At 47.5% G+C, this 17,927-nt stretch overlaps 1 protein-coding gene across 1 annotated transcript; it reads right to left on the minus strand.

Moving 5' to 3' along the window:
- Window positions 1-13,523: 13,523 nt before the first annotated feature.
- Window positions 13,524-17,423, minus strand: LOC135374659 (uncharacterized protein K02A2.6-like). The gene has a single exon (XM_064607602.1). The coding sequence runs from the start codon at window positions 17,421-17,423 to the stop codon at window positions 13,524-13,526; it is 3,900 nt and encodes a 1,299-aa protein (XP_064463672.1).
- Between the last annotated feature and the right edge of the window lie 504 nt (window positions 17,424-17,927).

Here is a 17,927-nt window from a genome sequence, read left to right on the forward strand (position 1 = left end):
AGCGTAATCCTTCAGCCCTCAGAGGCTACCAGCAACACTGTGACCTTGTGGGCGCGAATGGCAGACTGGCAGGCACAGGGGTGGCATCCAATGTATTGCTCCGTAAACGAAAGCGTACTGGGCGAACGCAATGCATCCTGGACAGGTCCTGGTCGCACGTCACAGCAAACGTCAAGGCACATGTGACCTTAAAGATAGCGGCGCCCGTGATCGGCGGCCGAACCGTTTGTAAACAATGCGGTTGTTGTTTCTGGACGATGTTTTGGATTGTTTTCGACCACAGTAATTATTTTTATCCGATAATCTCGCAGTAAAACGAGCAGTTTTACACATAAAGCCTCGTATTGTTGACAACTTCCAAAGATGTGATGACGACCGCGCGACTTACCGAGCCGATGCGATGTACTTTAACTAAGGTGAAATGGGCTACCATGTTGCGGAAGAAGCACCGCATAGTTTACGCTGGCAAAATACGGTCATCTCTTGGTGTTATGACGGCGAAAATATGTCGGTGAGCGGCAAAACGACGTGTAAACAAAGTCACATGACCTCAAAATGACGTTTTCTACGTGCGACCAGGACAAGATGGCAGTTTTGCCAAAAGCACCCGCTTGAGGGTAGTTACAACAATGGCGGGTTTGTGTCACCCCTGTGGCGGCAGGGACCACCGCACTCGCAACTGGCGATGGCGAGCATTGCTCCGCATTGTGCAACAGTGGAGGCGAACGGGAGCCAGCAGCACAGCACGCGTAGTTGCTCGATCCACAGAGTATGCGCGTGGGAGAGGAGGAATGCGTAAGAGAAACTTGAAGCGCGCGATTCTCATAGAGTGAGTGATATCGCCCGGAAGAATTTCCTGCATATTAGTTCCTCGGAGAAAAGAACCGTTTTCAGCGAGATGGTGGGTTAGGGAAATTTCACAGTAACTTTATAGGATTTACTCAGCAAAACACGTATGAGGCATGGAGATGTGGTGTCGAGACGCTTAGGTTACGCGTGTCAAGCAACCGATATTTTTAGTTAAGGTCTCTGAATTGCATACATTTCACAGCAGGTCCGCAAAAAGCGCGGCTTGTTGCGTGTATGGATGCTGCCCAGAAATAGCGAACGAGAGCGAGACGTTCTCGTTCTTTCATCCAAACTTTTGCGAAATCGACATCTTTAGCCGCGGTTACATGAACGCGACACAAACGGGTCGACTTAGCTAATCGCAGCAAAGCATTTCCCATCAAGCTCTGTCAACCAATGTTCTAGGGAGGATTGACGTGATGAAGTGCGATAAGTCAACTCGAGCTGTTTCTGTTGGGTTCATATAACCGCGGCATCGAACCACGGCAGTGAACCATCACATCGAGTCTACGTTTTGGACATTTACCTTTTTGGAAAAACAAGCACCACCTGTGGCACGCAAGGGCTCATGGGAACTTAGAGCATGCTAGAGAATTACGAAACGACCAGAGGCGGAGGTAGAAGAAGAACAACAACATTTCCGGGTGTGCTCAGCGCAAGCGTCTGCCGGGGTAAACCATAACCGAAGCAGACGACAGAGCCAACACCACCTAGATAAAGAGGGCTTCCTTACTCGTCCTCGTGACGTAACAAGTAATAGTCAGCCAATCAGGGCCGTGTTTTCAAGGGCGGTAGCCAATCAGGAACGTGCTTTCAGCGGTCGTTGCCACGGAGACGAAACATAGTCCTCTTCGAGTAGCGATTGAGCGTCCCCGCGTGCTAAATGGTAAACGTTTAAGATAAAGCGCGAAAAGATCCCATACCCTTCCCAAGAGTGGTTTTCTGGAGAGCGTGTCGCACTTTTTATCTACAGATTCAAGTCTACAGGTGAAGAGTTATCTGCAATCATTTGCGAGTTCTACACTCTAAATCCGGCACCCGATAGTACCGCATGAAAAAGGACCCCCACCTTGGCCAAGCGGTGCACATGAGGTACGGTCCTCAACCAGCAGGTACAGTTCGCCACCGCTGCGAAATTCAAGCGGTACAAGGGGCTCCGACACCCCATCCGTACCTTTTAAGCGCGGTCTAGCAGCTGTACCTCATGTGTACCGCGTGTTTCCGGCGCATGAGTACGAACGCCTTCTCACGGCCTCCATGCGCTGCAAAAATATCTCGTGTGATTCCTAAAACCAGGCAATAAATTCCCTTATGCGGCAGTGCCGTAATGGGTCTGGGCTATCGTTCTATCAAAGAAGTGCAATGACTAGAACCAGTTACCGTGAGGGATCGCACGTTTGGGAAGAATGCGTTTCTTGGATCCGCTGGCAAATCAGTTTGATTTGATACGTCGGGGAGCGCGGACGAGTCTGCTCGGTCTTTGAAGAAACTCGTTCGATGCTTTCAAGATTGGAGTCATTTAAGGTGCGTGTTATATCTATGAAGTAACTATTCGTAAGCACGACGCATTTTCGTTCATCTTCGCTCTGATTCCCAGTGGTCCTGATCAGTGGCAGGCTGGACACAACGACTGAGGAACGGAGACAACGAACTTCGTGCATTATGCGCGAACGTTGACGCGTGAATTAGATAATCCTAGATTGCACTTTATACCTGGATTGCAGAAGCAAGTTGGAATGTTTCTCAGGCAAGCTATTTCGGTTGTTTGGTTTTTTTACATTGTATTTTCTCCTAGGTTACGTCCAGGCGGAGTCGTATATGGGTGAGTCAATCATCTTCTGTGGTTGGTGCTACGTTCTGCGGAAGAAACTAAAATTGGGGAAGAACAGTAATCCAAAGGTGTGGAAAAGATAAAGAAGCGTGACCACAGAGCAGCCGCAATATTGAAGGAGATATGCAGGGGTCAGCGTTCATCCATATTCGTTCTGCCCCGTGTGTTCGGCGTTTGTGCACCATGACAATGCACGCTCGCGATGGACAAGCATCACCCCGGAAAGGGATGTAATTTTCGAATTAAGGTATTTGTTTGTGATATTTATCGTACAGCGTAGCTTCCTGGGCCTGGTAATACATCGTAGAGGTGGGGAACCACCCCGACTGGTAGACCTGAATATGCGTTGCATGTACCGCATGTGAAGACGTGTGTACCTCATAAATTTAAAGGTGTTGCGACACTTTCACTGATGTGTTGAAGCATAATATATATGCATCGTACTCATTATGAGAACACCGTGGAAAAAATAATTATTTCCTCCCGCTAGATTGGTTCGGAAAATAGGCGCAGCCACAAAACGACCGCCCACGGTGTGACCTCACGGACCCCTCTCCCCCATTCGGCTTGGCAGACGCGCGTCTTCACTCTCTGCTCCTGTGTGACGTCACCGATATCGCTTCTTCGGGGCCGTTCTTCTCCGTACCTGCTCACGTCATGGACATGAAAACTTGAATATGGGATGATGTCGAGTGATAGGATAGTTTTTCGTATTTATCTGGGAAAGCTGAAAACCAACTGTCACAACACCTTTAAGAGACACATTTTTTTTAAATATACCTCTTGGCCAAGCGGTACTTAACCGTTATATGTGCGTTACGTGGTTTAGAGTGTAGAATTCGTGGAACGGCAAATCGAACTAGCAGTCGAATTCTGACTCTATACGTCCGCGTAGCGATGGAGAGAGAGGAGGCAATAAGCATTCCTTCTGCATCAAGGCAACGTCGGACCAGCTTGATCTTTTCTGCCCTACAATGACCATCGGAAAAGACCGCTCGACGCGTCACGTGACACCAAGATATCACGCGACTGCGAAAGAGTTTACTTTTTGCAAAACATGCGCACGCTTGTGCAACGGTCTTGTAAATCTGTGGTTTTCGAATGATTTTGTGCAATGCGCAGCTCATCCCCTTCTGACAGGCGTATCCGTGAGTGAGTGAGCAGGGTGAGGTCATCTGTTTGTGACTATAGCTATGGGAATAGCGCTGGATCCTGTGGCGTGAAACTTTGACGCGCCCATCGATGTACGACACGTAGGAAAACTATAATTATGATGTAATGTGGCGCACGTGCAACTAGTGATTGGCGCGTCCACCGAAATGTCACAGTGCATGTAACGGCAGCAGCTGAGATTTCAATCAATGCTGCTGGTAGATCGCCGCTATTGTGCATGTGCCTTTAACAGGTGGTGTAATGCTATCTACACTTTCTTGCTCCTAATATTGTGCCGCGTGGTACCAGGAATTTTCTCTGTTGTAATATCAACAAATGGCATTTTTGATCTCATCTAAGCTTCGAAGTAATTTCGTTGCAAGATTGATAGCACAGCAACAGTAATTTGAATTGGATATTTATATTCTCCGACGGCGAGACACACGTACGCATTTCACCGAAAGCCCTGTCCATAGGCTCCTCGTAAGAATGAAGGCTGGCGTGCTCATCATGCTCCTGGCCTTGGCGATTGAGCTCATTAACCCGTAAGTATTCAGAGTGCATGTACTGACCTCATTGTGTGCGATCTGGACTAGAAGGCAGGAAAAGAACGTGATGAATTCGCTAGTCCAGAGATATTTAGTGCGTGCTGCGTTCCAGCTTCTTTCTTTGTACTTCTGTCTCGTCGTAAAGTGCGATTTCAAATCTTTTGGCTCTCAGGAACATATGTACGACATATCTTCCAAAACTGATCAAATTCTATTCAATGATGCAGCTGGGAAAACAACACTAAATTCCGCGGCTCTGAGTGCTTTTTCCTGCCTGAGTTGCTCGTGTTCCGGAAAAAACAAGCATTTTCAACTGTGTATTCTGTTAAGCAGTAGTCGCAAGCGTGGCAATATGAAAGACAAGCAGTTGTGACGTGTGTCAACGTTGCCACAGAAACCTTTAATGGCGCAGAGAAGAATGAACAGTGCACGCCACGCGAGACGTGATAGCACGCGGAAGAAGTGCCGAACAAACACAAAAACAAAACCTAATGCCCCAAACAGCACACAACATATTGCGCATATCTAACACCCCCTCAATATGTCGTCCGCACGCCGCTTCGGACTCCCATGGCATCGCAGACTTGCTGGATTTTCACCCCATTTAAGACTTTAGTCATGATGTCCGCTTGGTTCGCAGATGTATTTACGTGCGGCAGTCGGAGCTCCCGTTCTTCGATCTTTTCCCGAAGAACAAAAATGCCGCAGCTCGATGTGCTTATTCCACTCCGACGTTGGCTGCATCGCACATCGCTGGGTACTCGGCCTCTACTGTTGACATGGCTGTTGACCGTTGCTTGCGACTGCTACTCAGGAGACTGCTGCTCCTGCTAACGTTAAAATGTAACCACTAAAGGAGCGCCTATCCACCTTGTCGCTCGCCCAATCGGCGTCACAATATGCCTCCACGGATTTCCCGGTCCTTGTAAAGGTTAGTGCGTACCCTTGGGTCTGCTTCACGTACCCTAAAACATCCTTAACTCCCTTCCAACGCTCCACTGTGGGGTTTGCATTGAATTGACTCAGATACGATGCTTTAAATGCCAAATCTCGTCTCGTGCCTCCAGCTAGGTAAAGCAAACTACCAACTGCTTCACGGTATCTGTGGCACAACTGCATTGGCGACTGGCTGTCTTTGAGCGTCTGAAACTTTGTTCCTGGATCCAATGGCCTTGATGCTCCCTTTGCGTCTTTCATCCCAAATGCGTCCAGAATGTATTCGGCATGCACCGACTGATCCAGGGTCATACTCCCATCAGCTCCACGCTGTATTCTGATAGAGAGAATGTGGCTAACCTCCCCGATATCTTTGATATCAAAGGTGGCTCCAGTGCGTTATTTGAACTTTCTTACTTTGTCTCCATTCTCCGCAGTGATCAAGATATCGTCTGTATACACTCCAACGACGATACCTTCCAGGTTGTGGAAATAAATACAGGGATTCGCTTTTGCCCTCGTTAAGCCTACGCTCTTGAAAAACTCGTCAAGTCGCACATTCCACTGCCTCCCCGACTGACGCAACCCGTACAAACTCCTCTTCAAAAGGCAGACGTCATCTCTATTTCCTTCATGAAACAGCGCCGGCTCCTCCATGTAGATACATTCTCCCAACAATCCGTTCAGGTAGACGGCTGTAATGTCGATTTGCTCAGCGGGCTACCCTCTTTCGACTGCTAAAGCCCCAAAGGAAGTGTCTAGAGGTCCGTCGGACGGAGACTAGAGATCCGTCGGACGAACACGATTGTTTATACATCGGGGTCCGTCGGATCAACATTATGTCGTGTTAGATCAACTTAGTTTAGGTTAAGTTAGTGTTAGGTTAGTTTTTTCTAGACAGCTTAGTGCAAGTTAGCTTCGTGCAGCTCTAGGTTAGGTTAGGCTAGTTTAGGAAACAGTCTACAGCTTTTTCCGGCGTTATTAATCCTCTTGTCGTACATTTTAATCCTTATGCCATGACATTTAATCCTTTTGCCATCGGAATTAATCCTCCTTTCATTATTTTTAATCCTCATTTTACATAATTTAATCCGTTTCTCATGCAATTTAGTCCAAGTGACTATGTGCGGGCTACATGACTTTTTTTGTGTATTTTGGGAGAATTCCCATGTGTACGCATATTGCACATGCTTTTCACTAATATTGTGGGTTTCTGCACCATAATGGGATACTGCGGGACTGTCAATCTGGATTACGGTGTTGTGGGACTATAACCATGTCTACGAGTATTACCCATCGTTTCCATTAAAAACGTGGGTTTCTGCATCGTAATGGGATACTGCGGGACTCTGTATATGGATTATGATATTGTGGGACTATTCCCATGTGTAAGGATATTACGCATGCTTTTCATTAGATATGCGGGTTTCTACACTGTAATGGGATAATGTGAGACTGTCGATCTTCATTATGATATCCTGGGACTATAAGCAAGTCTACAGTTATTCCCAGTGCTTTCCATTCGAAACGCGTTTTTTGCACTGTAATGGGATACTGTTTGACCGTCAATCTTAATTACGATATTGTGGGACAATTTCCATGACTATGGGTATTACTCATGCTTTTCATTCAAATGCAGGTTCCTAGAGTATAACGGGACAGTGTGGGAATGTCTCTCTGGTTTAGGATATTGTGGAACTATTCCCATGTGTGCGGTAATTACCCAGGCTTTTCGTTAAATATGTGGGTTTCTGCACTGTCATTGGATACTGTGGGACTATTCCCATGTGTGTGGGTATTACCCACGCTTTTCGTTAAATATGTGAGACTCTGCACTGTCACGGGATACTGTGGGACTATTCCCAAGTACCGGGTATTACCCATGCTTTTTGTTAAATATGTGGGTTTCTGCACTGTCATGGGGTACCGTGGGACTATTCCCAAGTACCGGGTATTACCCATGCTTTTTGTTAATTATGTGGGATTCTGCACTGTGATGGGATACTGTGGGACTATTCCCATGTGTGCGGGTATTACTCATGCTTTTTGTGAAATATGTGGGATTCTGCACTGTGATGGGACACTGTGGGACTATTCCCATGTGTGCGGGTATTACCCATGGTTTTTGTGAAATATGTGGGATTCTGCACTGTGATGGGATACTGTGGGACTATTCCCATGTGTGCGGGTATTACCCACGCTTTTCGTTAAATATGTGAGACTCTGCACTGTCACGGGATACTGTGGGACTATTCCCAAGTACCGGGTATTACCCATGCTTTTTGTTAAATATGTGGGTTTCTGCACTGTCATGGGATACCGTGGGACTATTCCCAAGTACCGGGTATTACCCATGCTTTTTGTTAATTATGTGGGATTCTGCACTGTGATGGAATACTGTGGGACTATTCCCATGTGTGCGGGTATTACCCATGCTTTTTGTGAAATATGTGGGATTCTGCACTGTGATGGGACACTGTGGGACTATTCCCATGTGTGCGGGTATTACCCATGGTTTTTGTGAAATATGTGGGATTCTGCACTGTGATGGGATACTGTGGGACTATTCCCATGTGTGCGGGTATTACCCATGCTTTTTGTGAAATATGTGGGATTCTGCACTGTGATGGGATACTGTGGGACTATTCCCATGTGTGCGGGTATTACCCATGCTTTTTGTGAAATATGTGGGATTCTGCACTGTAACGGGATAATGTGGGACTATTCCCATGTGTCTGGGTATTACACATGCTTTTTGTTAAATATGTGGGATTCTGCACTGTGATGGGATACTGTGGGACTATTCCCATGTGTGCGGGTATTACCCATGCTTTTTGTCAAATATGTGGGATTCTGCACTGTAATTGGATACTGTGGAACTATTCCCATGTGTGCGGGTATTACCAATGCTTTTTGTTAAATATGCGGGATTCTGCACTGCAATGGGACACTGTGAGACTATTTCCATGTGTGCGGGTATTACCCATGCTTTTCGTTAAATATGTGGGATTCTGCACAGTAATCGGATACTGTGGGACTGGCAATCTTGATTACGATATCCTGGGACTGTAAGTGTGTCTATGGGTATTCCCCTTTTCATTAAGAACGCGTGTTTTTGCACTAACGGGATACTGCGGGGCTGTCAATCTTGATCACGGTATTTTGAAACAACTCCCATCTCTACGGGTATTGCACATGCTTTTCATTAATAATGTGGGTTTCCTCACCATAATGAGATACTGTGGGACGATCAACCTAGATTGCGGTATTGTGGGACTATTCCCATGTCTACGTTTACGATTAAAAATACGGGTTTCTGTACCGTAATAGGTTAGTGGGACCGTCAACCTTGCTTACGATATTGTGGGACTATTCACATGTGTGCGGGTATTACCCATGGTTTTTATTAGATATGCGGGTTTCTGCACCTTAATGGGATACTGTGGGACTGTCGATCTTCATTACGATATGCTGGGACTATGTGCATGTCTATGGGTATTCCACCAGCTTTCAGTTAAAAACGTGGTTATTTGCACTGTAATGGGATACTGTGGGTCAGTCAATCTGGAACATGATTTCGTTGGACTATTTCAGCGTCTATGGGTATTACCCACGCTTTTCATTCAAAATGCCGGTTTCTGCAGTATAAAGGGATACTGTGGGACTGTCTATCTGGTTTAGGATATTGTGAGATTACTCCCATGTGTGAGGGTACTACCCATGCTTTCCATTAATGCCAATTTCTGCACTGTAATGGGATACTGTGGTCCAGATAGACAGTCCCATAGTATCCCATTACAGTGCAGAAACCCTCATTTTGAGTTAAAAGCGTGAGTGATACCCGTAGACATGGAAATAGTCCCACAATATTGTGATCCCAATTGACAGACCCACAGAGTCCTATCACAGCGCAAAAACCCGCGTTTGTAATTAAAAGCACGGGGAATACCCGTAGACGTGGGAATAGCCCCACAGTATCGTAATCAGGATTGACAGTCCCAGATTATCACATTACAGTGCAGAAACCCACATTTTTAATTCGTAGACATGGGAATGGTCCCACAATACCGCTACCTATATTGACAGTCCCACAGTATCCCATAAGTGCAAAAACCTGCGTTTTTAATGAAAAGCAAGGGGAATACCCATAGACATGCTTATAGTCCCAGGATATCGTAATCAATATTGCCAGTCCCACAGTATCCCATTACGGTGTAGAAACGCACATATTTGATGAAAAGCATGGGTAACACCCACGCACATGGGAACAGTCCCACAATATCCCATTACAATGCAGAATCCCACATATTTAACAAAAAGCATGGGTAATACACGCATACATGGGAATAGTCCCACAGTATACCATGCAGAATCCCACGTATTTAACAAAAAGCATGGGTAATACCCGCACACATGGGAATAGTCCCACGGTATCCCATTACAGTGCAGAATCCCACATATTTAACAAAAAGCATGGGTAATACCCGCACACATGGGAATAGTCCCACAGTCCCCCATTGCAGTGCAGAATCCCACATATTTAACAAAAAGCATGGGTAATACCCACACACATGGAAATAGTCCCACAGTATCCAATCACAGTGCAGGAATCCCACATATTTAATAAAAAGCATGAGTAATACCCACACACATGAGAATAGTCCCACAGTGTCCCATTACAGTGCAGAATCCCACATATTTAACAGAAAGCATGGGTAATACCCGCACGCATGGGAATTGTCCCACAGTATCCCATTACAGTGCAGAATCTCACATATTTAACAAAAAGCATGGGCAATCCCCGCACACATGGGAATAGTCCCACAGTATCCCATTACAGTGCAGAATCCCACATATTTAACAGAAAGCATGGGTAATACCCGCACACATGGGAATAGTCCCACAGTATCCCATCACAGAGCAGAATCCCACATATTTAACAGAAATCATGGGTAATACCCGCACACATGGGAATGGTCCCACAGTATCCCAATACAGTGCAGAATCCCACATATTTAACAAAAAGCATGGGTAATACCCGCACACATTGGAATAGTCCCACAGTATCCCACGACAGTGCAGAAACCCACATATTTACCGAAAAGCGTGGGTAATAACCACACATATGCGAATAGTTCCACAATATCCTAAACCAGAAAGACATTCCCACACTGTCCCGTTATACTCCAGGAACCTGCATTTGAATGAAAAGCATGGGTAATACCCATAGACATGGAAATTGTCCCACAATATCGTAATTAAGATTGACGGTCAAACAGTATCCCATTACAGTGCAAAAACGCGTTTCTAATGGAAAGCACTGGGAATAACCGTAGACTTGCTTATAGTCCCAGGATATTGTAATGACGATCGACAGTCTCACATTTTCCCATTACAGTGCAGAAACCCGAATATCTAATGAAAAGCATGCGTAATATCCGTACACATGGAAATAGTCCCACAATATCGTAATCCATATACAGTCCCAGAGTATCCCATTACAATGCACAAATTCACGTTTTTAATGAAAACGATGGGTAATACTCGTAGACATGGTTATAGTCCCACAACACCGTAATCCAGATTGACAGTCCCGCAGTATGCCATTATGGTGCAGAAACCCACAATATAGTGAAAACCATGTGCAATATGCGTACACATAGGAATTGTCCCAAAAGAGACACAAAAAAAGTCATGTAGCTTACACATAGTCACTTGGATTAAATTGCATGAAATACGGATTAAATTATGTGAAATGAGGATTAAAAATAATGAAAGGAGGATTAATTTCGATGGCAAAAGGATTAAATGCCATGGCATAAGGATTAGAATGTACGACAAGAGCATTAATAACGCCGGTAAAAGCTGTAGTTCCTCATACTGCGGACGATCCGATGGACCCCCCTGCGTAAACAATGGGGACCGTCGGTCCGACGGACCCGATTGTTTATACAGCGGAATCCGTCGGGGCACTCCGCTTTCAACGTTATCTCGTGTTAGATCAAGTTGTTTTAAGTTAGGTTAGTTTATTCTAGTCAGGTTAGTGCAAGCTAGCTTTGTACAACTCTAGGATATGTTGGTTAGGTTAGGAAACAGGGTCTAGTTCCTCATACCATGGACCATCCGACGGACCCCGCTGCATAAAGAATCGGGTCCGTCCGACGGACCTCTAGACACAGCCAAAGCCAAAAGTATACAAACCCACTTCAATTTAATCGCCGGCCAAAATGTCTCCCTGAAGTCAATTCCTTCAACCTATGAGTAGCTACAAGCAACCAACCTAGCTTTATACCTCTCTAGATCACTGTTTTTGTCGTACTTCTTCCGGAAGACCCATTTGCTTTTGATGACATGTCGATCGCTTGGCCGAGGAACTACCTCCCATGTTTTGTTGTTCTTCAAATTCGTTAGTTCCTCTTGTATGGCTTTTCTCCACTCGGTTCCGTCAGACGCTGACAGTGCTTCTTCCACAGTTCTTGGATCAGGCACGAAATCACTTCTTTTTACTGCGAAGCACGAATAACCTGGCTTCGGCTTGGCAGCTAACCGCTCGGGACGCCTGGGCAGCGGCATCATAGTCGTCGATTCAGAACTTGGAGCAGTGGCGACGTCAACAGATGGGGAACGCACATTTGCATTCGCTGGCGGAGTATCCAAGGGGTCCACTGGCGCTTTCGTTGGGTTTTCGCCGTCAAAGCTTTCAGAACCCAAGTCGAAAATCATAGAACCATCGCTGAATCCGGGTTCACAAGGTGGGGTCAGTGTGTCGTTTATGCTCTTGCACGGAAAGCTACCTTCGTCAAAGGAAACGTCGCGGCTGACAAAGAAACTGTCGGTTTCTCTGTCCCACAACTTGTATCGTGTTACGCCTTCGGGGTACCCGACCAATGTACATTCTACTGCCTTGGGGGCAGTTTCGACCGTCGACGATGTTTCTTTATGGCCGAGGCTCTGCATCCATATACCCTTTTGTGGCCGATACGGACTTATATCCCAAACCACAGCGCCACTGGCACCTGCCCGCCCACCGAGCTTGAGGAACACTTATTTCGTAGGTAACCGGCAGTTACAAGTACGTCGGCCTTGGGGATACGAGACTCTAGCAGGAGACACCTTGTCATATCTAACAGAGTCTGATTCATCCTCTCGGCCACGCCAGTTTTCTGCCATTTCATCAGCGGTCCATACTTCGAAGCCTTGTGACTCCTCTGGCTACCCGCGAAGGGACCGCTGACATACTACCCCCCCACGCTCACCAACGCTCTGCCCTCAAGGCTTTGTTCACCTTGTAACGGGCCCCATTACTTCATTCCCCGCTTCAGCTCCCGCAGTGGGGTAGAGTATCCCCCCGGCGGTGAAAATCCCCACCCATCCTCCTGAAATAAAGTTGTTGTTGTTTCTGCCATTTGCTTGTACTGACGAAATTTTTCCAGCACTTCACCCTTCGTCTTCAATGGATAGACTACAACATAGCGTGCGTAGTCGTCAGTGAAAGTCACGAAATAATTTGATCCCACCTTTGACTGTTGGGTGTCACTTCCGACGTCTGAGTGCACCAGTTCCAATGGTGAAGTGGCCCGCGACGAACTCTGGCTATACGGAAAACATTTTCGTTTCAACTTCCCTAGAAAACAGATGGCACAGTTTCCTTCTTCCTTTGACTCGTTTCCTCCAAGGAAACGATGCACAGCTCCCGTGTGAAGGTGTCCTAGACGTCTGTGGAGCAAGGATGCGTCCAAGGTCTTCGATAGTTTCAATGATGGACGCAACTCTTCGACCGTGTACAACCGCCCAACTCGAGTAGCTGACAAAATTAAAGGTCCGTTCTTGTCTCGCACTTCTGCTCTCCCACCTCCAAAAACGACTCGGAGCCCTAGCTCTTCAATTATTCCGACAGATAGGAAAGTTTCCATCGAATTCTGGTACGTACAGGACCTCCTTCAAAATGAGTGTCGTCCCGCCGTCCTTCTCTGCGAGCTGGAATTCAACGTGACCTTTCCCAAGTATCTTCACGTCTTCTTTGTGTGAAACGTGTCATACACGGCCAGCGACTTGAATCCAAAAGGGCAACTTTATTGTCGTCATCCACGGCTTAAATACTGCCGGCATCGTCGTCGTCGTTATCACACTATTACTCTGCTGACATCCCCCTTTCTTCAAACAAGAAACCAAGTGAGAATAAACGTATAAAATGACACTAATAGAAATCAGTCCGGGTAGCGTTTCGGTTGTTTCTTCGCCCTTGTGCTTCTGCGTGGGGGTGCTGGCACTTCTCCAGCCGATGAGTCTTCCGCCTCCACATGATCCATGGGTGCTTGCATTCTGAGATGCTCCCTGGTCCTCGTCCTGGTAACTCCATCTTGGGTGGAAACGTCATATGATCTTGGGCTGGTTGCATGTCCTACGACGATGGCTGGAGACCACGTTTTCTTATTCGTGTCGTAGATGGTCACTCTTGACCCCTTTTCCACTTCAGGGAGCGGCCGTGTTCCTCGGTCGTAGAATTTCTTTTGCTGTTGACGTATCTCGCTGAGTCTTTCTCTCACGGTGTCCGGTGGAACCACAACAGGCTTGTAGTGCTCCGTAGCGCAGGGTACCAAGGTTCGGGTTTGGCGACTCATCAGCCGTTGTGCCGGAGACTTCAAGACACTGTCGCGTGGACTGTTACGCCACTCCAAGAGTGCGTAATAAAACTCCTCAGCCGTCGATGTCCTACGAAGAAGCTTCTTGGCCTCTTGCACGGCACGCTCCGCCATGCCGTTACTTCTCGGATGGTAGGGGCTAGCTGTAATATGACGAATCTGGAGGTGTTCCAAGAACTGCTTGAACTCATAGCTGCTGAACGGAGGACCATTGTCGCTCACCAAAGTTACCGGCAGCCCATGGGTGGCGAATACTTTCATGCAGAAGTTGTTGATTTGGCGGGCGTTTGCAGTTTGTAGTTCCTGAACCTCGAAGTAGAATGAATAAAAATCAACCATGACTATGTACATCTTGTGGCCGTGTGCGAACAGGTCCAGCCCAACACGCTCCCATGGCAACCTCGGGATCTCATGAGACAACATTGGCATTTTCTTGTTCCTCGGCTTGTTTGCTTGACACTCGGCGCAGTTGTCGCAGACCTTGTCGATGGCATCGTTCAACTTTGGCCAAAACACGGTGCATCTTGCTCTTCTTTTCATCTTTTCCTTACCGACGTGCGCGGCGTGCAGGTGCTTGAGAACAGACTTCCTCATCGAAAACGGAATGACGACCCTGTCCGAGCGCAGAACAATGCCATCTTCCATGTGGATATCTTCTCTGTGAGGCCAAAATTCCACTGCCAGGCTGGGAACCTGCCCTCGATGTACAGGCCAACCAGAGTCTGCGTACTTGGAAAGAAGCTGCAGCTGTTCATCTGTTTTTGTAGCTTCCCTTATGAGTTGCAGTCTCCTTTCTGCAATGGGAAGTTCCTGTAGGGTGTTTACTTGAAGCATATCGTCCGTTTCGTCCATGACTTCTGTTGTTGGAAATCTTGACAGGCCGTCTGGCAGAAGCTGTTCTTTGCCAGGTCTGTACCTTACGTCCAATGAGTAGGCTTGCAAACAAAGTCTCATGCGCTGTAGGCGTTGAGGACACTCATGCAGAGATTTTGCGAAGATGGCCTGCAGCGGCTTATGATCAGTTTCTACCACGACTGTGTGTTGTCCGAATATGTAGTGGTGAAATTTCTTGCAGCCATGTACAATCGCAAGCATTTCTTTTTCGATTTGTGCATATTTTTCTTGTGCCCCTGTGAAGGATCTTGATGAATAGGCTAGGGGTTTTCCTTCTTGCATCACAACGGCCCCCATGCCGTACTGGCTGGCGTCTACAGATAGAGTGATTTGCTTTCCAGGCTGGTAGTAAGCCAGAACTGGCGTCTTGGTGAGAGCTTCCTTTAAATGCTCGAAGGCAGTTTGGTGCACTTCAGTCCATACCCATGCATTGCCTTTTTTAAGGAGCTCTCGGAGCTCTGATGTGTGGTGAGAAAGTCTCGGAATGAAGCTTGAAACGTAGGTAATCATTCCTAAAAACGTTCGGAGCTCATGTACGTTCTTTGGCGGTGCGATGGCGCTGATGTCTTCAACCCGGTTTGGGTCGACTTTCAACCCTTCCGTCGTGAGTATGTGTCCGAGGTATTTAACTTCAGTTCTTGAAAACTGACATTTCTTCAGATTTAACTTCAGGTTGACTTCTCTGCATCTTTGGAGCAGACGTTGCAAGTTTTGGTCGTGGTCTTCCTTGTCGGTACCCCACACCAGGATATCATCCATCACGACTTGAACATGAGGGAGGCCTTCCAGTACATCATTCATGGCCTTCTGGAAGACTTCAGGCGCGGTACAAATCCCGAAAGGCATTCGTGTGAAACGGTACCGCCCATATGGTGTGCTCATGGTGCATATTCTCGAGCTGTCCTCATCGAGAGGAATCTGCCAGAATCCCGACGATGCGTCCAGCGTGGAGAAAATTTTTGCTCCCGCCAGCTTGGATGCCACCTCCTCCAGAGTTTTCATGGGATAGTGCTCCCGCCGTAGGGCTTTGTTAAGGTCGACCGGATCCATGCAGATCCTCAGCTTTCCTGGTTTGGAGACGACCACCATGTAGCTGGACCAGTCGGTGGGCTCGTTGACCCTCTCAATGACTCCATCAGCCTCCATCCTTTGGAGTTCAGCTTTCACTTTATCCCTGAGTGCTAGCGGAACCTTTCGTGCCGGCCGTACTATGCCTTGTGATCCGGGTCGCAACTTCATCCGATACCTGACTCCCCTGAGTTTCCCCAGACCAATAAAGACATCTTCAAACATTTTGGCCGGGTCAAACTGAGCAGCGTTATTCTGTGTCTGTGCGCCGAGGGATCCGACTCGGTTGAGAAGACCAAGCCTTTCGCAAAGTCTTCCACTAAGCGTTGTCTGTACGTCTTCATCCACAACGAAGAAATCTTCGAGAACCCTTTTGCGCGGTGTCGACACTTCAAGGACAACCTTTCCAACAGCTCGCTTACTGAACCCGAAGAAAGTCTTCAGTGCTGCACGGCTCTTCATGACGTGCTTCGTCGTGATCATCTTCACCAGCCTCAAAGGGATCACTGAGCAATTTGCTCCTGTGTCCATCTTGCAGCGTAACTTGTCCTGCTCGATGCTTATCTCCGTCGTCCAACGGTCATCTGCTTGGACACTGCCAACCGACACGTGACAGAGCAGGTAGTCTTCGTCGCTCTCACTCTGAGATGTCTCTACGCGAACCTCGTTCAGCTTCTTCCCTTTCCTGGGATTCCTCTTCTGTGGCTTCCGGGTCCTCCGTGGCGGTCCGCGGCAGACCTTGGCGAAGTGGTTTCGAAGTCCGCACTTGCTGCATTGTTTTCCGAGTGCTGGGCAGTTCCCTGAGCGATGCTCCTTGTAGCCACAATTCCCGCAGGATGTGCAAGTTGCTAAACCGTTTACTTCTGCCCCGTCAGGCACCTTCTCTTTGCGTATTTCCATAAAGCGCTCTTTTGACATCTCCTGGGTTCGACAGCACTCGAGGACCTTCGTGAAGCTTGGATTATCGCTTATGAGTTTTCTTTGTAGTTGTTGGTCTTTGACTCCCAGTATTATACGGCTTTTCAGCATCCTTTGTTCGAAGTCGCCGAACTCACAGTTCCGAGCCAGCGTCCTGAGTTCTGTGAGCCAGTCGTCGAACCTCTCGCCTTCCTTCTGGTCCCGTTTTCCAAAGACAAATTCATGGTAGGTCAGGTTGACTGTTGGCTTCATGTAGGCCTCAAACTTCGTTCGAACGACCTCAACGTTCTGCTTGTCGGCCTCATTTTCGAATACGAACGTATCAAAGATCCGCCGCCCTACGTCACCGATGCATACCAAAAATGTTGCTGCCTGTACCTTGCTAGGTTGTTGGGTGAGGTGGGTTGCAACGGCGAAGAGATCATACTCTGCTCTCCAAGTCTTCCATGCTTGCCACATGTCACCGGAAATATCCAACGGCTTGGGCGGTGGAAGTAGACTCGTCATGACAGGAGCCACCGGCGCGGTGGACGTAGGAGTGGAGCTCGGTTCTTGAACCCGCGATGAACCTGATGCGTTCTCCATGATGTGTATGTTCGAAAGGCGCTGCCACCATGTGAAACGTGTCATACACGGCCAGCGACTTGAATCCAAAAGGGCAACTTTATTGTCGTCATCCACGGCTTAAATACTGCCGGCATCGTCGTCGTCGTTATCACACTATTACTCTGCTGACAGTTTGTAACTCAAACGTCGTCATGCCAGTACTGGACAGCTGTTTCGGCATTGTTGGGCCTCATCGATAGTACGCAGGCAGGCAACGTTTGAATGGATGGCGTCAGAAGGTCACGTAACATGTGATTCCTCCCGTCAGGGTGAGATAACTCACTCACTCAAAGCCCAGTGCAAAGCCAGTGAAGTATAAAAGGAAAAAAATAGCCAGCGCTCTTTGGCTGCACGTATAGCATATGTTTGTAACTCAAACGTCGCCATGCCAGTACTGGACAGCTGTTTCGGCCTTGTTGGGCCTCATCAACAGTAAGCAGGCAGGCAATGTTTGAGTGGATGGCGTCAGAAGGTCACGTAACA

This window comes from Ornithodoros turicata, unplaced genomic scaffold (assembly GCF_037126465.1).
Source record: "Ornithodoros turicata isolate Travis unplaced genomic scaffold, ASM3712646v1 Chromosome93, whole genome shotgun sequence".
NCBI lineage: Eukaryota > Metazoa > Arthropoda > Arachnida > Ixodida > Argasidae > Ornithodoros > Ornithodoros turicata.